This window comes from Cryptococcus neoformans, chromosome 6 (assembly GCF_000149245.1).
Source record: "Cryptococcus neoformans var. grubii H99 chromosome 6, complete sequence".
NCBI lineage: Eukaryota > Fungi > Basidiomycota > Tremellomycetes > Tremellales > Cryptococcaceae > Cryptococcus > Cryptococcus neoformans.
This window is the reverse complement of record NC_026750.1, coordinates 1,372,736-1,392,337: the sequence shown is the minus strand read 5'-3', so window position 1 is coordinate 1,392,337 and position 19,602 is coordinate 1,372,736. Positions and strand designations below refer to the sequence as shown.

General features: G+C 48.9%; 5 protein-coding genes and 2 non-coding genes; 4 read left to right on the top strand and 3 right to left on the bottom strand.

Moving 5' to 3' along the window:
• The first annotated feature begins 394 nt into the window (after positions 1 to 394).
• On the top strand, positions 395 to 3,823 carry CNAG_02028 (CMGC/SRPK protein kinase). XM_012194484.1 has 5 exons: positions 395 to 1,056; positions 1,244 to 1,497; positions 1,574 to 2,750; positions 2,822 to 2,984; positions 3,062 to 3,823. Exons 1-5 carry the CDS (start codon positions 1,015 to 1,017, stop codon positions 3,346 to 3,348), a joined length of 1,923 nt encoding a protein of 640 aa, XP_012049874.1. The 5' UTR covers positions 395 to 1,014; the 3' UTR covers positions 3,349 to 3,823.
• A 73-nt stretch (positions 3,824 to 3,896) lies between these two features.
• Positions 3,897 to 6,233, bottom strand: CNAG_02029 (wiskott-Aldrich syndrome protein). XM_012194483.1 has 6 exons: positions 5,729 to 6,233; positions 5,565 to 5,652; positions 5,410 to 5,499; positions 5,254 to 5,338; positions 5,085 to 5,182; positions 3,897 to 4,999 (listed from the first exon to the last, which is right to left on the bottom strand). Exons 1-6 carry the CDS (start codon positions 5,860 to 5,862, stop codon positions 4,133 to 4,135), a joined length of 1,362 nt encoding a protein of 453 aa, XP_012049873.1. The 5' UTR covers positions 5,863 to 6,233; the 3' UTR covers positions 3,897 to 4,132.
• Positions 6,234 to 6,419: 186 nt separating this feature from the next.
• Positions 6,420 to 6,932, top strand: CNAG_12606. XR_001045798.1 has 2 exons: positions 6,420 to 6,570; positions 6,612 to 6,932. It is a non-coding gene; the product is annotated as a hypothetical RNA (non-coding RNA).
• Positions 6,933 to 7,274: 342 nt separating this feature from the next.
• Positions 7,275 to 11,754, top strand: CNAG_02030 (glyoxal oxidase). XM_012194495.1 has 7 exons: positions 7,275 to 7,884; positions 8,263 to 8,582; positions 8,637 to 8,763; positions 8,819 to 8,908; positions 8,965 to 9,771; positions 9,824 to 10,383; positions 10,434 to 11,754. The coding sequence occupies exons 2-7, from the start codon at positions 8,394 to 8,396 to the stop codon at positions 10,692 to 10,694; spliced, it is 2,034 nt and encodes a 677-aa protein (XP_012049885.1). The 5' UTR covers positions 7,275 to 7,884; positions 8,263 to 8,393; the 3' UTR covers positions 10,695 to 11,754.
• A 94-nt stretch (positions 11,755 to 11,848) lies between these two features.
• Positions 11,849 to 13,330, bottom strand: CNAG_02031 (hypothetical protein; the record flags this gene model as incomplete). Its single annotated transcript, XM_012194496.1, has 3 exons — positions 11,849 to 12,411; positions 12,467 to 12,937; positions 13,090 to 13,330. 3 exons carry the CDS (start codon positions 13,328 to 13,330, stop codon positions 12,128 to 12,130), a joined length of 996 nt encoding a protein of 331 aa, XP_012049886.1. The 3' UTR covers positions 11,849 to 12,127.
• CNAG_12605 lies at positions 11,909 to 13,769 on the top strand. Its single transcript, XR_001045797.1, has one exon. It is a non-coding gene; the product is annotated as a hypothetical RNA (non-coding RNA).
• Positions 13,770 to 13,932: 163 nt separating this feature from the next.
• Positions 13,933 to 19,563, bottom strand: CNAG_02032 (nuclear export factor). XM_012194482.1 has 9 exons: positions 19,204 to 19,563; positions 18,728 to 19,148; positions 16,133 to 18,648; positions 15,596 to 16,074; positions 15,387 to 15,516; positions 15,089 to 15,314; positions 14,869 to 15,025; positions 14,666 to 14,781; positions 13,933 to 14,608 (listed from the first exon to the last, which is right to left on the bottom strand). The coding sequence occupies exons 1-9, from the start codon at positions 19,471 to 19,473 to the stop codon at positions 14,142 to 14,144; spliced, it is 4,782 nt and encodes a 1,593-aa protein (XP_012049872.1). The 5' UTR covers positions 19,474 to 19,563; the 3' UTR covers positions 13,933 to 14,141.
• Positions 19,564 to 19,602: the final 39 nt, after the last annotated feature.

Genomic DNA, 19,602 nt, shown 5'->3' with positions numbered 1-19,602 from the left:
GAGTGCCGAAAGGGCCCGCCACTACGCCCGACTCCAGTTTCCACGGATTTTGCCCTTGCCCTGTTGATAGCAAAAGCCAATCCTAATAGCGCGCAGATTTGGTTGTCTGCCGTGGACCGACGAAATCGTATAAAATTCCAGGCTGTGGTTGGCTGGATGCGATGTGTTGTCTCAGCCAGTCAACATGCAGCGATAAATAATAAAGAAGAGTGTGACGGGAAGGTGCCTTATCGCATGTGAAGTACGCAAAATCCGCAGGGGAAAACTGAGACGAATGTATGGTACGATGACAACCAGGCGTCGATATACTCTGACGGAGCTTGCGGCTACGGATTTAGGCCCTGGGCCTTGTTCTTATTTTGTTTTTGAACCCCCCCAACTTTCTAGTGATAAACCGTAATAGATTGGAGTGGGATTGTAATGCCGGTGGCGGACCAATTAGAAAGTGGGATTAGAAAGGCAATTAGTGATTAGTGGTGTGTTTCACCCCTGGATTACCCTTGACCCTTAAGGCGTCCCGTAGCGTTATCTTGTCGTTCTCGCTTCTTGCCTCTTCCCTCTCCTCTGTCACTGGTTACTAGACTGTCCTGATTCCACCGTCTGGATATCCACCTCTTCTTCGCCATCAACATCCCTCTCGGCCCCACCGTTGCCCCTCTCACCACCGCCGCCAACGCACGACTACGACCGCTCCCACGCCCCGGCAATAGACGGTGTGACCCATCCGCACGTCGCACCCCGCCACTTTGCAGCAGCGCACCTCGCGGCGCAGAGCTCCATTCCATTACCCTCCCGCCCATTTGTTGACAACCCCCGACACGACATCCTTATTCCGTACTCTTCACATCGATCATTACTCTTATTCATCCCCTCCGCCGCTGAGCGCGCCCCTAACTGGAGTAAATCGATATTGATCCACGCTATCCGGCCCATCATCGGTGAATAGCAATCTTAACAACACAACACATACCGGGACGCAACATATTACTCGTCAACATTGCTTCATCGTCGAATATGGCACAATCGGCCGCATCTGCCTGCGGTCCTTCGAACATGGTAGGTTCAGTTCACCTGATGGATGATGAGGATGTCTCGCGTAAGATCAAGCTATATGACCGGAATGGGATGTTTGTTGGAGCTCACGCGATATGCCTGATATTCCCATCCTCACTGTTCCCCTCTTTCACCCGCCCTGTCCATCCTTTTCCCAAGTATGAATCACTGACAATTCATCTCACTGCAGCGTCCCACACCCCCTCCTCTCGCGGTACCCTCCTCCGTCCAACATCCTTCTTCCGCCACTAATTCTCTCAGCGCTTCCCAAGCTTCCCAAGCCACATCCGTCCTCACAGACGACGAGGAAGATCTCGAAGATTATAGACCAGGAGGTTACCATCCAGTTAACATTGGTGACGAATTCAACAATGGACGGTATAGGATTGTGCGGAAATTGGGATGGGGTCATTTTTCCACTGTTTGGCTGGCTAGAGATAACATGTGAGTCGTCGCTTACTCGTCGTACACGAATCGCCTCGCTGTGCCCCAAGTCAACACAAACTAACATCATCATCAGCGCAAACCGCCATGTTGCTCTCAAAGTAGTTAAATCTGACGGACACTACACCGAAACAGCTTTGGACGAAATTCAACTCCTTCAACGGGTCGTCAGTTCTGCACCTGGCCACGCCGGACGGCATCACGTTCTTGACCTTCTCGATAGTTTCCGCCATACAGGGCCTAACGGTTCTCACGTCTGTATGGTCTTTGAAGTCCTTGGCGAAAATCTCTTGGGTCTAATCAAGCGGTATCAACACCGAGGCGTTCCTCAACATATCGTCAAACAAATCGCTAAACAAGTTTTGCTCGGTCTCGATTACCTCCACCGCGAATGCCGTATCATCCATACCGATCTGAAACCTGAAAATGTCTTGATCTGTATCGACGATGTCGAATCTGTCGTGCAAGCCGAACTTGCAAGCTGCCCCGCTGCCGTCCCTACCAAACTCGTCGGTGTTCCTCCTTCCCAAGGCCGATTAGGTAACCAAACACCTCGAAAAGATGGCATCTTCATTGTTGGATCTCAACCACTGCCTAGTCCTAGCTCAAGCTACTCAAGTAGTCCCATGCTAGACAAGTACGGGTTCGGTATGAGCAAGATATCCGGGGCCAGTGCTGCTAAAGCCGGAAATCCATCTAGCGGTGCCGGTGGACCTTCTTACCCCCCTGCGCAACCAAAAAAGAGCGCTACAACCGAGGCGATCGGCAATGATTTAGAAAATGTCAAGCTCGGAGAAGGAAGCTCGTTAAAATGGGAAAAGACCGCCACGCCTGCGCCTGCCCCTCCAAAAGGACCATCCTTACTCTCCCAACAACTGCATCACCCTCCCGCCTCCCCGCCACTCAACCCCTCTGTCCCGTCTGGCTCTGCTAGCGTCTCCACCAACCATACAATCAACACCGCAACCGACGAAACTGAAGTTTCCACACCCGCTACCACACCTGATCACGTCACTCGCCTCTCTGACGAACGCGCACCCGAAGCTGGGGACCCGACCACCCTCCCGCCCCCGTTCCCTTATGACCCGGTTAGTTTGGAAAGGATAACGGTAAAGATAGCGGATTTGGGGAATGCTTGTTGGGTGGATCATCATTTCACGAATGATATTCAGACAAGACAGTATCGGTGTCCGGAGATTATCCTTGGGACAAGATGGGATGAGTCTGTTGACATGTGGAGTGCGGCATGTTTGGTAAGTTTTCAAGCCTTATTCCGAATCTCTGGATTATTAGTCTTACTGATATTGGGCGTTGTGGAATTTAGTTCTTTGAACTTTTGACAGGTGATTACCTGTTTGATCCTCAACCTGGCGTCAAATATGACAAAGATGACGACCACATTGCACAAATCATGGAATTGTTGGGTGAGATGCCGCGATCACTGGCTTTATCCGGAAAATACAGCCATGAAATTTTCAACCGTCGGGGTAAGCCTTTCCCCGCTCTTTTTACTCCATTACAGTCCAATCACTAACTCCATTGTCCTTCTACTTTTATTCTATAGGTGAACTCCGGCATATTAACCGTCTTCGTTTTTGGCCCCTAACCTCCGTCCTCAAAGAAAAATACCTCATGGAACACGAGGACGCTGAACTCTTATCTTCCTTCCTCATGCCCATGCTCGCTTACCTTCCGGGCCAACGAGCGAAAGCGTCAGATCTGTTGAACCACCCATGGCTAGAAGGGGTGGTGGTGCAAGGCGAGTTGGAGATGGCGCACAGTCTGCATACAGCTGAATCGGAGAGGATACGGCGGGAAGAGGTGACGAAGGGGAAGGGAGTGGTTGCGTGAGCGTCAGTGTGAGCGTCAAGATAGAGAGGGGGGAAAGCAGCCAAGAAGCTCAAGAAGGTTAAGAAGAAGGGCTGGCTATAGAAAACATCAATTAATTCAACGTAGACCTTTTTATCTTTATTCCATTTTCTTTAATCCCTTTATCATCTCATTGTTTCGTGGGTCATACCCTTCACTATCCCTCGGTCCCATTATTCCTCCTCTTCCACTCTTCTCTGATTCCCTTTCTCTGATTTTTCCACTTAATCGAGATTGGATACTTTGTGTAATCAAGGTTGTTTATTTTATACTTTCCGGAACGGGCTCTTATCGTCACTCGTCTTTTTCCACTTGTGTTCTTTTTTTCTTTCTTTCTGGCGCTCTTTTTGAAGGTTACTATATGGTATCTCAATTATTCTGGTCATTTGGTACCTTCTTCTATACGATTTATGAATATATTCGGGGATGGGTATCTTCCTTTGGCTTTTTCTTGACGTTAAATGGGTTGCTGTCATCGGGAACTGATTCCTTGCGATTGGAACGGAAGGGCCTGGGTTCGAACTGACAAGCGTGTCATCTTGCTGGTGCATTCAACCCTTCGATCCGAATGAAACTCTTAACCGACGGAAATTATCGCAAATCTCTTCCTGATATAATCCAACGCATGTTGGTGCAGATGTACAATTTAGCATTATACGAAATACACCTAATCAATCATCCTGTATCTATCCCTATGTCTCATTCTCCCTGAGCTCGCTAGCCTTTCCGATACACTCTCAGACGTTTGCTACATTTGACGCACTTTCTAATCCCATTCATCTTCGCTGTCTTCATCTTCCTCATCACTTCCAATATCTGCTTTCCTCTTCGACAGTGCCGCCGCCAAACTTGAAGCCAAATCAGGGGTATCCTCGGTCGTAGCCGCCACAGCCGCCGCCGCACCTCCACCTGCCACAGCCCCTGCACCTGCCCCTACTGCAGCCGCACCAGAACCAGCATCAACTGTACCACCACCAGCAAGAGGTGAGACTTTTTGTTCAGAAGGGTCAACCTTTTTGAGGGAATGAACGCCTCTACCTTGGATAGATGCGAGGAGGGCAGAACGGTCGCCGCCGGTCGTGGGCAGTGGAGGGGCGCTGGGGGCGGAGGTGGGAGGAGGTGGTGGTGGTGGCGCAACCGCAGGGGGACGAGCGGGGGGAGGTGGAGGTGGAGGTGGAGGTGCGCCGCCCGCACCGTCTGGACGCATTGGCGGCGGCGGAGGAGGAGGCGCAGAAGGAGCCGAGGGAGCAGCTGGTGGACGGCCTGGAGGCGGAGGTGGGGGAGGAGGAGGGGGCGCGGATGGAGCGGACGGTTGAGCAACAGAGCTTGGACGGGTGGAGCGAGATGCAGGTGGAGGAGGCGCTGGTTTCCGTCTGGACGTCGGTGGTGCAGGGGGCCGTGAAGGTTTCTTTGGTGCTGCCGCAGGTGGGGGAGCGGTGGCTTTCTCGATCCCTCCTGACTGATCAACAAAGTCCTTGATGAACTTTTCATTCTTCTTGATATCCTTCTCTGAAAAGCCCTTTTGGGTAAGTTGTTCGAGCAATTTTTGCCAGCTTGGGTCAACGCCAGTGGAAGAGAAGCCTTTCTCAGAGTCGAATCCCATATGAGCGACGTGTTTAAATGAGCCGACAGACTGGAAGCAGAAGAGTATTATGTCAGCGAGACAAAGCCGCTGGAGAACATGAAAGGAGTGGACAGGATAGGGGAAATAAACGTACCGGTCCAGATATCATAGACTTGTCAATCTTCCCCTTTCGCTTTTTGGTCGGGGTAGACAACTTTTCTTCCTTCTTTTCCTTCTTCTCTTTCATTTTCACTAGAAGAATGATGACTTATCAGCACACAGCTAATACGGCGAAGCACGCTGACGATTCCTTGCAAACTTACTAGCATATTTCGACCTATTGGCGACCTTTTTGTAAAAGTCGTGCGCCTCATGCTCTGAAGCAAAAACAAATGCAAATTGCATTTCCTACAGCCATACCTCATCATTATAAACTGTTTCATGGCCTGAGATTCACAGATGGAACTTCATAAACTTACATCGCCCTGCCAAGTGTGGAAAAACGGCTTCTCCTGATTGTATTCTATTTCGACGGGTAATTCATGCTCCCAGATAACGCCTCTCCCAGACTATACAGGCATATATTGTAAGCCGAAGGATATTTAGTTAGCGACTGATGACTGCAATCACTTACAGACAGGGTTACAACTCGAAACCATAAGCCGCCTTTGGCCTTGTCTACACAAAACACAAGTGCTCCTTCGACGCCAGAGTACGACCATCTATCATCCAGAAGTGCCCCAATTATCAGCTGAATCCTTCTCACACATTATATTCCCTCCAAATCTGGATACACACGAAGTAGCGTTGGGCTTGGCTTGATAGATTCGGGCAACAGTAGCAGTGATAATCTTGTTCGTCGAGCCTGAGGTAGGGATAGCTTTTTTGACTTTGGCCTTGTCATCCACCGACAGAGACGTTGCAGGGGCCATTGTGGTGAATGCCCAGGGGAACGCACGAGTTGAAGGGCAGAAAATGAGAATGTGAAAAGTGCCAGAGGAAGATGTGGATTCCGTCGAGCGGACGAAAGTGACGACGACACCTCACAAAAGAGGTGTCATCGAGCGATACGTTGAAGCGGCCTACACCGCATTTGGTTCCTTGCCTTCTTGTCTCGGCACCCGGTTTGCCCGCCGCCTTCACCAGAATCCACTCATCGTCAATTATTCCCAACTTTTGCATTAGCATTGTATCTCTCGCGGTTTACTACGAAAGGGACGCTTGGTCCTGCAGTCATTGGGAGTAAGATTTGGTGTGGACGTTTAGTCTATCAGTACGAGGAACAGGGAAGAATGGCCGCTGTCCGTACGAAATGTACACAAAGCAGAAATAGAAGTGCGACGTCCAAGCCGTCGGTCTTTTTCAAGCAAAATGCAAAGTCTCCCGGAGCGGGAAGTTGGGAGATGACGTCTTTGTTCATGAAAGCAGCAAGTAGCAGGTCTACGCTACTTATACGTTATATTAGATCATTCAGCTATCAGGATCCCAACAACTCGTAACTTCACCACACTATTGTGCAAATACTTAGTATAAACAGCACTCAGAAGTGGGAAGCCTCCCTTTGTTGTAAAACCCCGGCAGGCTAAGCAATTGATTCAACCATGATTTTACACTTTACATTGTACCTCTGTTGTTTGCGAGTGTGAGTGATGAGTACGGATGAGATACTGACAATGTAAAGCAGTTAGTCCCTTATTTAAAAATCATGGTGTTATGGTCTTCTGCCGAAGGCCGTCTCCATTTTTTGTGATATTTTTAAAACTCGGCTTGAATTGAAGAAGGCTCTCCATCCGATCTTCTCGGCTAATGAACATCCATGGTCTGTTCATTGTGTATCCGCTTCCTATCGTGCATCTTCTCACAACCTCTCTTTTTTCTGATGAAGTACATATTAACAGCACGATCCACATAATTTGTACAAGCTGCTTGAAACCTAATGCACCGTTCCATGCCTTATTCGCTGTTGTTGAGTAGAATCATGAATTAGTATATAACTACTACTACGTACATTTAAGTTGTCGACAAAAAAGATAAAGCCTCTTAAATTTCGATTGCTGGGTAAGATTATCTTCCTACCTCAGACCATAAGCCTCTTCTTTCTACACTATAGCCGATACTTGATTACTAGGGGATAAAGTGTTGATATTGATAGCAACTGAAAGCCGGGAGATGATGACCAAAGGGGGGAAGAAGGACCCATGACGTAAAAGGGGCATGTGAGAGGTAGTAGGTTAATAGTCGGATGATCATGGACGAGAAAGACACGACAGAATATCAAGTGTCAAGGGGGAGAAACGAGCGAACACAAATATCCCTACCATTCCGAGCAGTCATCCACATGCGTACGCCTTCCGCAGATATAAATAAACATTCAAGGGGGCAAACGGGTACAGAGCCTATGGTTGGGCGATACTCTGAGATTTGCGAGCTATTTATTCGACGGAGGGAGCGAGGTTTTTCCTCTTCGGCAGTGCCCGACAACTGAGACAGATCGCAGTTTTCAGGATTGGAATCACAAAGTTCAGGGAACCGGGATTTGGGCGCCCGGCATAGGAAGTCGCTAAGTAGTTTACGTCAAGTAGTTTCCCGATTTGGTCCTCGTTGGGCTCAATTACCCAAAGCGGCACCCTCCACCTTCTTTTTGCGGAACGGGGAGCTGTGACGTGGGCCGAGTGGACTGAGAAATTTGCTATTGTTGGGCAGCAATGTCAGGGACGAGCTCTCGTGCCAGCTCAGGGATTGCGGGGACGTGTCGGCAGCTTCGCATCGCATTTGCTTTTTTCTTGTCTGTGACGGGAGGTGAACGTTATTTCTAGTTGTCTGCACGAGACGTCGTATCCTCCTAAGCTCCTTAACTTGGCTTCTCTCCGAATTCACTTTCACATCACCGTACTTAACGTCCATCATCTCTCTATTCCCTCTTCTCCCCAGTGTAGCCCCTCCCCGTCTACTCCGTAAGTATCTCTCTTCAGTTCATCCCAGACCAACACAGGTCGCGAGACGCAAGACCGTGCGAAACGGTGTGCAGACAGCGCTAGCTACGGACAGCATCGCATTGTGCCTCACGTCGTCATTTTTGCTGCCGGTCCTTTCTCTCCACTAGGGCCATGTTCCGTTGCTGTGGATGCTGGAGCGTTGGAACTTTCGGCCAAGAATAGCGCAGAGAATCCAAGCTAACAGTTTATTGTTCTTGTTTCCATCTCCTCCATCACCATCGACGTCCCGACTACAATCCATCACTCCGCCCCCTTTTCCTCTTCCCTCCTCCGTGTTGACCTCCTTTGACTTCTGTCTTCGTTATCCGCGCCTGCCCCCTCAACGTCGTTATACAGGCCCCCATCCTTTCATCCCGCCTACGTAACTCAACCACCGCCACCTTTATATTATCGTTTCTAATAAGGCCAGCATCGTCTCTCGACTCGTGTATTCTAATCGCAACAACAGAATTATTACACAGTCCGCCATGACTTCACTAAACATGGCAACACTTCTTGCACTCCTCCCACTCTTATCACTCGTTGTCGCCTCTCCCTCACCTACACCACAAGATGGAACGACTCCCGGATATACTGCCAACAAGCGAGGTTATTCAAAGGCTCCGACACCACTGAGTTTTGAAAGCGTTGGCGATACTGGTGTCAGTGCGCAACAAGTGAGTCTGTCTTCAAAACCTGATGCAAGAGAGGATGTTCATGACAGCTGTCAGATGTTCTTGGGTAATAACAAGAAGGTCTATGTCATTGACAAGGCAGAAAACAACCCTATCACCATTAACGGCGCATATGGCACCCATCCCGCATGGGCCACCGAGTATGACATTGAGACGAACGAATGTGAGTAGCGAACCGTTTAGACGTGTGTATATGTTGCCAACGGCTTGTATTTTAGACCGAACTCTTGATGTGTACTCAAATACTTTCTGTGCTGGTGGTAATGTTCTTGGTAATGGTACCTGGGTCATCTTTGGTGGTAACCAACGTAAGTGTGTTGTGTTCTCACCGTTCCGTACAATATCTGACGCTCTTTTTACGCAGCTGTCACAACAGGTGGTGTCGCCTCTACCGATGCTGCTGCTTATAGCGATACTGATGGAGGAAGTGCCATCCGAATGATCAACCCTTGTACCGACGAAACCTGCGAGTACATCCAAGGCGAAACCTCTTATGACAAGAGCCAGGGCATGGGCGGTTGGCTTCAAATGACTGGAAAGCGTTGGTACCCTACGGCCGAGGCTCTCGAGGACGGAAGTTTGATCGTCATCGGTGGTGACAAGAATGGTGGTTATGTCAACACTGCCGCTCAAGATAACCCCACCTACGAATTTTTCCCTCCTCGTGACGGGGACCCAGTCAACCTGCAATTCCTTACTGACACTCTTCCTGTCAACCTCTACCCCCTTGTTTGGCTGTTGCCTTCCGGTAAGCTGTTCATGCAGGCGTATCGCAAGACCATCCTCTACGACTACAACACCAAGACAACCACGGACTTGCCCGACATGCCTTATGCCACTCGAGTATATCCTGCTTCCGCCGCCACCGTCATGCTCCCTCTTACACCTGCCAACAACTACACTGTTACCCTTCTCTTCTGTGGTGGCTCGAACACTACTCAGTGGGGTGATGATGGTAGTGCCGGTTACAATGTCACTGCTGTCCCCGCTGACGGTACCTGTGTCAGAATCAGCCCCGACAACGACAACCCTCAATACGAAGATGATGACTATATGTTTGAGGGTAGGAGTATGGGACAGTTTGTCATCTTGCCTGATGGAACCTTCTGGATGGGTAATGGTGTTGCTATGGGAACTGCTGGTTATGGTAACGAAATGTACAGTGTTGGCCGTAAGTCATCCGTTCTCTTCCTCGTTGCTCTAGCTAATTCTCTTCATCATAGAATCTTACGGTCAGGACCCTCTCTACATGCCTGCCCTGTACAATTACTCTGCTCCCAAGGGCTCGCGATGGAACCGAACTGGCCTTTCTGCCTCTGCCAACGAACGAATGTACCACTCCACCGCTATCCTCCTTCCTGACTCCTCCGTCCTCATCGCCGGTTCCAACCCCAACGCCGACTTCACCAATAATCAGTGGCGCAGTCGTACTGATTCTGAGAAGTGGTACCCTTGGTATTACAACGAAAAGCGTCCTACTTATAGCGGCATGCCTGCCAACTTGTATTATGGTGGTAACTCTTTCAACCTTACCATGTCCGGTACCGATGAGGATACAGCGAAAAACACCAAAGTCGTCCTCATCCGAGGCGGTTTCAACACTCACGCTATGGGCTTTGGTCAAAAGATGCTCGAGTTGGAAAGCACGTATACTATTGATATGAACACTGGCAACACGACTATTCACGTCTCTCAGTTGCCTGGTAATCCCGGCCCCACTCTCTTCCAACCTGGACCCGCCATGTTCTTCGTTGTTGTTAAGGGTGTTCCTTCTATGGCCGAAGTGGGTTTCCCCCTTCTCTGTTTGAGAAAAGCGCTAACTTTGTGAAATAGTTCATCATGGTCGGTAACGGTCGACTCGGTGACCAAAACACGACGAACAACGCCGTTCTCCCTCCTAGCACCGTCGTCGCCATCGCTACCACTTCTGCCTCTGCGTCTGCGACCGACGCGGGCTCCAGCGCGACTTCTGTCGATTCTTCTTCCTCCTCTTCGTCATCAAGCGAATCTGGTGCTGCACCTGTGCTGTTGAGTGGGATGGGAATGGGAGGTGTGATTGTAGCCGTGCTTTCGGCACTGGCTGTTCTCGCGTAAACATAAACAGCGTCGAGCTGTAGCTTCCGACTATTCCCACCTGTCTCTCATCCAGTTCAATCCAATCTTTGTATCGCCCCCCAATCACAATTGAAACAGATCGCATTTTACCACCACCATCATCATCCCCTAGTTGTCAAATATTAAGCCATGAAAATCCCTCCATCGCCTGGCATTCATATGAAGAAGAAAGAACGAAGAACTAGAAGTCAAACACACGCCAGCCTTCATATTCCGCCAATTCATCAATTACCAGCATGGCGTGGCTCTCTTTCACCCTTTATGCACCCTCCCTCGCATAAAGCGTTTGGAGTCACATTTAGAGAATCTCAGTCGCGCTCAATTGGAAATGGACATTTCAACGTGATGAAGAATATCGCGACCATCTTGTTACACCTGTTCCGCTTTCTTCTATCTAGGAATTCATTTTCTCCTTACCGCTCTTTATACGGACTCTTTTTTAATCACATAATTGTTTTCCAAATCTTTTTAATGCCTCTTTCCCTCCAACATGATTTATCCCGTTGGGGTTTGAATGACGTTTTGATGGACTTTTTTATATGGCAACGTAGCATCTTATCGCTTGCTTTGTCTTTTTCCTTTTTATGTTAATTTTATTACCACACGACGTTTGTTTTTTACTCTTTGTGAGATCGTATTGATGTGGGAGAAAGGCATCAGGCGCGGACAAGATGAATAGTGCAGTAGGTAAATAGGTAGAAAGAGATGGGTTTCTTCTTATCTATTTCTCTCATGTCGATGGCGAGGATATGGACATTTATTTGAACCAGAAAGAAAGATCATGTAGCTTGCCCTGCGGTTATTGTCCTGTGCCGCTTTACATGTAGGCTCCACATGAGATGCCCCGGCATACGCCAAAAAGATTGATTAAATACATAAATCTTTCAAAAGTCGCCCGAAGAGCTTGCGTCGAGGACAGCGATTAAACCAACATTGAATTATCGATACATGATTAGTAACAAGTAAGTGTCTGTAGATAATACGGTATGCGATGCAGACTGCGTATTGGCTTGATGGATAGCATGGTGACCCTTTTCAATACAGTGATCCGATCAGCTCAAAGGGACAGTTGGAGTCGACGAAAGTAACAAAATGAATTGCTTTTTCGGAGTTGTTGAAGAACCCTTTGAATTTCGCACTTTCAATCGCATTTTGCATTTTCTATCTTTCGACGAAATTTGGACATGTCCGCGCCGTATTACTATGTAGCGCAAAAATGCCTGCAATTCGCGGAAAGATAACAATGTTTCGCGAGTATACTATTTGGGCGAGACTCTTTATATCCCAAAATCACGAGTCTGAATATCCAAGCCCGATATCAAGCCTTCTTTACAGGAAATATAGCTTGTACGTTCCAAACAGGATCACCTAGACCATCATTGTCTATTCCACCAAAACCCTCACGTTCCTATTTATCTTCTTCTGCTCGCTTTCCGACTCCGGCTTCTGCTATTTTCCTCCTCATCCCTCCTCCGCCTCGTCCGACCTATCCTCTCGCCCTCTTTCTCCCCAACCTTATCTACATCCCTGTCACCCTCACTCTTCCCCCACTTCCTAAACCCTCTCCTTTTACATATCCCAAAGAATGGGATACAGGTACAGCTTCCCCATCCTGTATCTACCCTCTTACGAAGGTTTCCCCGCGATACCTCAAAGAATGAACAGACAAAGAGGAGGATCCATGAGGCGTGCAATACTGGTCTTTCGTTAAGCAAAACAGCACAAGAAAAAAAAAACTCGGTACTACTTACAAAGCACACCTGTCCCAACACTGCCTCCGTCCGAACTAGCCACCTTGACCTGCCAACTTGCCGCACACGCTACCCCGAACACGATCCACCCCAACATGAAAACGTATATCCTACTCACCCTGAACGCAAACCTTTTTAGGCTTCTTTTCATCCATCTCCATCTCGTCAGTCTCCTTCCTTTCTCATCCGTATCCTCGTCCTCTTGTTCCCCATCTCCACCACCATCCCTGCCTCTGGCCCCGTTCGACGGAATGGAAGAACAGAAACGGTAAAAGGTAAAGAGGAACGTATACGTCATAAGCCAGAAGGAGCAAAGGGCCGCTAGCCCGGTGGTTAGGAAGAAGTTTGCCAAGTCAATGGTGGAGGTGAGGTCTCTCTTCGAGTTGAACGATCGTCTGGAGTTGGTGTCGGAGCTTATATCGGAGGCGGAGGATTGCATCCAACCATCACAATTGGTCGTTGTGCAGCTTCCTACACAAGGCAAGGCATCGTCAACACGGGTCAAACCGCTTTTTTTTCTCCAATGTCCATCCACCACCCAGCCGCATCTCTCACCCACCAAAAACAGACAAACAAATAATAATCACACCAAACCAAAAGAAAATAGAAAAAGTTAAACTCACTCAAGACCCCAACGTATTCATCATCACTCTTTACAACTGCAGCCAAACCCCCCTTCGGACTTAGAAAACAAACAAAGAACAAGAAAAGCCATACGGTGAATTCGAGGAGGAGAATGAAGAAGGGAGGGTGGTAGTTGAAGTAATCCGATTTCCTTCCTGGAGCTCTTGAAGAGGAGGAGGTGGTGGGGGAGCCTCTTTCGGCGTCGGAGGGATTTTGAGCCCGGTGTCTGGAAGATGGCATTGGTTTTCTTGGACGATCGGGATCGGAAACAGGATGGTGAAGGGGAATCAAAATCAGATCTATATATACCTACCGGTCCCCCTTTATACTCCTAGATGTCATGCAAGACCTACCCACGAGTAACTTGCGTGTACAATTCCAAGCAAGGTAAGTTTTGGCCGGAGAGGCTGCTTGATCACAGTTTTCAACCGTTATTGAGAGGTATGTCCTTCTTTGTGAGGAGAAGTCTGTTACAACAGTCTAGACGATTTGCAGGTAGGTCTTTCACGCATTGAGTGCAGTTTGGGCCTTATAGGTTATTATATTGAGAGACAGTGGGAAACGTCCTCTTTCCGTTATTCCGCAAACTCAAGCCAATCTTGTCGTATGAATGTGTATGTCGTGCAAGGTGTGTAAACGAAAAAGAATAAAGAGTGGCAAGATGTTTGCACGTTCCCGGGTACGACCTGGTCGTTATATAATAGAGAATGAAACGTACTTGACATCGAGATGGGTTTGTAGCCTAGGTGGGAAACCTGGGCGGTTTATCATTGAAAGGATGGTGGTGGTGTCATTAGAAAGAAAAAGGGAGAGGCGTCTCAAAGGATATCATCTCGAGCGTTTTACCACTTTTGCCCGCGCTTCGAGCCTCCTACATTCGGCCTGTACAGCAAGTCAGTAGTAGTAGCAAGAACCCAACTGAGATCATAGGGGAAAACGCCAAGGGACATGGAATAAAAGATCATGCATTGGACAATGTCCTTGGGTTTTTCTACTCGTCATTGTTCGTACGATTACAACAAGAAAACGTCTTCGGTATTCCCTCTCCTTTCTAAATAATATTATCCCGCTCACTCAACGTTCTCTCAACTTTCTGCATCAACTTCAATAGCCTCTCCGCTTTCGCGGCTTTATTCTCTTTTTTCCCCTTCTTCTCTCTGTCCAGCATTGCCCTTTCGTCCTTTTCACCCCGAGGACGTTTCTTGCCTGTAGGCATAATAATGGTGGTGCTGGTGGTGTCGGTGATTTTTGAAATGGTTATGGGGGAAGATGTTCTAATGGGCGGGAGCTCTACGATAGTATGAGATGAGGAAGGAGGTTCGGCGAGAGAAGTGATAAGCTGGATCTTTTTCTCAACGAGTTCTCCAAACTTAGATATGACTCGTCGCAAATGATCTCTTTGCCATCGATCCATTTCAGTTTCCGTGACAAAGAACGTCCGGACAACGAGATGGCGATGCTGAAGCTCGCCGAGAACAAAGAATGAGAGAAATTGCAAGATGGAGTCGATAGGGAGTGCTATCGTAATCAAAGAGAAGCCATGAGCCGTCGTTCAAATAAATAGAGAATACTCACCGTGGCCGTACTGCGCTGCCTGTGACAGCCTTACAACCAACAAAGAGAGCTCGTCGATCCCCATAAAAATCTTGTCCTCAAAGTATCCAGCCACTTGATCAACCAGTTTATCATTGCTACTCGTGTGAGATGTCAGTCAACCCATCGACTAACCCGCTCAGAAGAAAGGGGACAGGAGAATAGGAAGAAAGTTAAAAACCCACGATGAAGGCGCGTCGAAAGTGATCTCTGGCAGGGCGATGGAGTCAAGGACAGTCCCATTGTCCAAACCTCTTGCGCCTGCAAATTCCCTTGCAAGTCGAGGGATGGAATTGATGAGCTCAATACCTGACTTGAGACATGTCCATCCCAGGTGAGCATCTATTATATGATTGTCTAATGAGCTTGGCAATTTCACACGCGTAAAATGAATTGAATATTCACCGCTGCGTCGCTGAGATAACAATATTCCAGTGACGTCGACAAACTGTTTCCAATAAAAGAGGACTCCCTCGGCCACATCTTGCAACCTCACGACCCCTTGTTCCTTCACCTCGACCTCCCCCAATCCTTCCAGTGCCTTGGCGAATAGTTGATCGAGATCATCGGCAGTGCCCAGTGAAACGAAGGATTTGTTAGAAAAGAAGGCGACTTCGGATTGGATTTGTAACTATTTTTGATATGACAAAGAGAGGTCATGTCAGTAATGCGACTTGAAATAACAGCTAAAAGAAGGACATACACGTTCGGCCAGATCATCCATGCTCTCATCTTCCCAGCTGAGGACAATCAAGCCCGGCACAAACCTATTTCCGTCATCCTGAAGCGTTTTCACAAGTAACCCCATTCGATCTTGAGCATTGGCTATATTTCTGGAAGAGTACATTACAATACAGTCAGCCATTGATACTCAATAACATAAAGGAAGGCAGCAAAACAGCGATGACTCACTCAGAGGCTTTCTTCGCGTCAGTCGTTTTCAAGGGTGCCTCGAAGACAACTAAACCCATCCATCCATCATCTCTGGAGTGCTTAGACATCATCCCATTATTAACAACCCTCAGGTCGAACTCCACTCCACCGCACATATAACCCCCTTCCTTTTCCCCATCTGGCGTCGTCTCAGCATCCCCATCATGAACTTGATCCAGCTGAGAGGAAGAATTAGGGGGTGTAAACTTGCTCACCAGCCATTCCTCTACTGTCCGGTCAGCAGATGAGCCACCAGAGGGCGTGGAGAGGAGAGTGATGAAGGCCGGATGTCCTTGGTGCGGAGAGAGAGCTGTTGACTCCGGTCCGGAGCTGGATGCAGAGTCGGACAAGGAGATGGTTGTGGAAGTAAAAGCAGAGGAGAGTTGAGGGGCGACGTATCGAGCGATAGAAGTTAGGAACGTTGATGGAGCAAAGAAATTGTCCTTATTCCTCTCCGCCTACGGTAAAGAACACATGCATCAGCTCTGCCTACCAGTCATTTGACATATGACTTACCTGAATGATCTCAATATCCAATCGTAAACTATCCAGTCCAGCATCCATTGAGTCCATCTCCACATCCATGCTTACATCTCCCACACCATTCGTCTTGGCACCCAAGACAGTTACCGACGGGCCCATAGACGCACCCAAGCCCATTTCCTTCAACCCTCCCACCCATTCCCGTCTCTTTCTCTCCCCTCCCTCCCTTCTTTCTCTCTTGTCCTTTGCCCAGAGCTTCCACCATCTTCCTGCCTCCCTCGCCCTCCATCGTCGTCTGATTTCATCTAGCATCGCCTCCTTTGCAATCTCCCTTACAAGCCCATCCCTATCCCCACCGCCATTGCAGTTGGTAGAACCAAGCAAAAAATGGTCTCGGAACAACACCTGTGACCAAGACTTGATCGCCTCTGATCGATAAGCTTTCCTCGCAGCATACGTCCGCTCAGCCAATTGCTGTTTTACCAAGGCTTCCAGATCAGGGGTCAAACAGTCTCTCAATATCCCCTTCATAACTTGTACCACTAGCTCTTCACATACGGATGGAATAGCCTGCCTACGCTGCAGTCTTTCGGCGTGATAAGCGTCAAGACTGATTTTGGAGGTTGATTTTGAGAGGGAAGGGGAAAGACGGTGTAATTGAGAGGCTGGTGAGGATGTCGAGAGGAGGAGGGAAGGATCTCTGTGCGAGCGTGATCGTACGATTGTATGGGGAGTAGTGCTCGAGGCAGGTGTGAGCGGGGGTACAGTGGAAGCACCGGTATTGAGGTTGACACCTAACGGTGGCGCGGCAGTTGCAGAGGCTGTAGCAGATGTAGGCGCACCCAATGCCGACGGACCTGGAGTCGCTGTAAACGAGAACAACGGTTTATCCTTGACACCTTCTTTGATCCCACTCTCGGAACTCGCGGCACCATGCGCCGAAAAGGTGAACAGCTCTGGCTTCCCCCTGGCTTCATCCTTTTTACCCTCCTCACCCGCTGCACGTTTCCTACTCTTCTCATCAATCGGGGGCGTAGAGGTAAGCGGTATAGGAACCGACGTGGGTTTCGAGGAAGTAGATGTAGGTGCAGAGCCAAAGACGAAAGAGAAACCCGGTTTGTCTTTCTGTCCACTTTCTTTGGATTTTGCATTTGCGACATCAATGCTCGCTTTGTTTTCTCCCATTGCTGCTGGCGGAATAGAAAGAGGGGCAGAGGTTGGAGTAGAGACTGCGCCTGTGGACGCCGAAGCTGGAGCTGGAGCTGGAGCTGCAGAAGAGAAGAAATCAGGGACGCCCTTTGCCTTTGCATCCACCTCTTTCTCCTTCTCCTTCTCTTTCGCGGGTTGAGAGGGTGAGAATGAAAACAAGGGTGGAGTTCCCAACGTAGATGCAGTCTTCATATTCGAAGGCAGGGATACCCCTGCTGGAGCGGGAGTTACACGAGGAGCATCGGCGTGAGCAGGTGGGGCAACAGAAGCGGAAGATGGTTTGGAAAAGCCAAAGTTGAACGCCGGTGAAGAAGGTTTATTAGACACAGTCGCTGGGGTCGATGTCGAGCCAAAGGCAGAGCCGGCCCCAGTTTTCGAGCCAAAACTGAAAGCTGACATGCTCGTTTGCCCCTCAATAGGTCTGACAGAGGATGGGTTCGTAGTCGATGACAGGGGCTTCTTGAAATCAAACGCCGACGATGCTCCAGGGCCTCCAAACGCCGATACGGGTGCCGCTAATGCTTGCGCTGTTGTCTTGAGTGGTACAGAGATGGACAACGAGCCTTCGCTTGAAAGGGGACTACCACTGTTGACAACTTGTACAAACCCTTTCCCACCCCGTTTCGCACTGACCAAAGCCCATCGTCGAGTGTACGGTGCATCCTTGTTATCGTCGAATGGTGTCCCAAGGTTGATGAGAGCGCCCCTTTTTTCCCCACCCTCATTGTCAGCAGGAAAGAGGGGGATGCTGAACCGCCTGCAGATGGCTTCACTCTCATTGTCAGGGTCTAGCTCGGCAGCAGACCGTGATGGCACGTCGTCCCATGCCGAAAGAGTCGAGTCTGGAGTCAAACACCCTAATATCTTGTTGAGGGTTTCGATTAAGACCATTCTCCTTTCCACGACTTCTCCCTTTTCATTCACCCTTATTGGCTCCGTTTTTAATCTCGGATACGCCCTAGTCATCGCACGTAATGCCGATCTTCTCATTTCCCTTAGACGGATTTCCACGAGGCATGCAAGTAGGTAGGGGACCTTGGGAGAAGAAAGGAGTTTGATAAAGCGCCGGATGTTGTTCATTCCCAACTCGGCATTATGCTTTGATCCTTCTTTTTGACTGTCAAAATTCCTTTGTGCACTTCGTCTTATCTCCCAAGCAATTTTGACAAGAGGGTGAGACAGGATAGAGGAGGGTAATTCGGAGGTGGGAATTGAGATGGATTTTGAGGTGAGGTCGTAAACTAGCATATATGCTCTGAATTCAGGTTCGTGGGAGCAGGGCATGTCGAGACCTGATTCTTCACGACGATCGTTATAATGTTGTCTTAAGCTTGTAAAGCCTTTTTTTTTTTTTTTTTTGGACATGATCAGCGAGCGGGCTCCTCCCCAACTACAAGGGATGGAATGGAAAATACTTACATCTTCCGAGTTCGGCAGAATCAATGTGCATATCGTTGTTCGTTCCCTCCTCTTCCTGAAGTTCACGCAAACAGAGGATATGCCACCTCGCTATCCTTTCAAAACTCTCAATAGCTTCTTCATGTCCCCAGCTGCTCTGCATCGCAAACTCTTTCCGAATGGCTCGGGTCCGATCTCGAATAAAACCTGCGCTATATCCAAGTGCCTTGCGTTGCGCCAGTTCACTATTCGGTGGTAAATCGGAAGAAGAGGGAGGTAAAAGAGTCATGATGGATGTGAACAGATAGTCGAGTGTACGAATGAGGGTCCGAGGTGTACGAAGGTCGGAAGGGAGGATGGCAGCGGTACCATGGCCTGCACCTGCATCCGAACGGGAATAGGCTGCAACAGCTTTTGTGGGATCCATCCTCTTATCTGGAGTCTAGAAACCCACGTTAATCCGTCATTTATCTCTTCAATTCGAAGAATGGACTTACAGCCTCGAACGGATGCACCTCTCTTGTCCACTCCCTAAACTCTCTCTCATAATCACTACACATCTTTTCACAAGTCCCTCTCATCTCCACCGCATCTTCCAGTTCCACCTTTCCATCCCTCACTAGCCTCTGCTGTGCATGATGTTGTTGTACCTCCTTGGCCCGTGCTTCTTCGAGCTCTTTGTAACGGTTGCCTGGGAGTGTGTTGGAGAATCGGGCTGCTCGAGCTGCTAGTTTTGACGCAGAGGCGAGAGCAGGATCTGCAGACATTTCGCCTCGTTTTTTTTTTTCGCTGGGGCCGTGGAGCTGGGCCGCCTAAATGTACGTGGAAGACGCTATGATGTATTGTTACACTTTTCCCCAAGCTCGTGTCCTGTGTTTAGTTGTGCATCGTCGGTT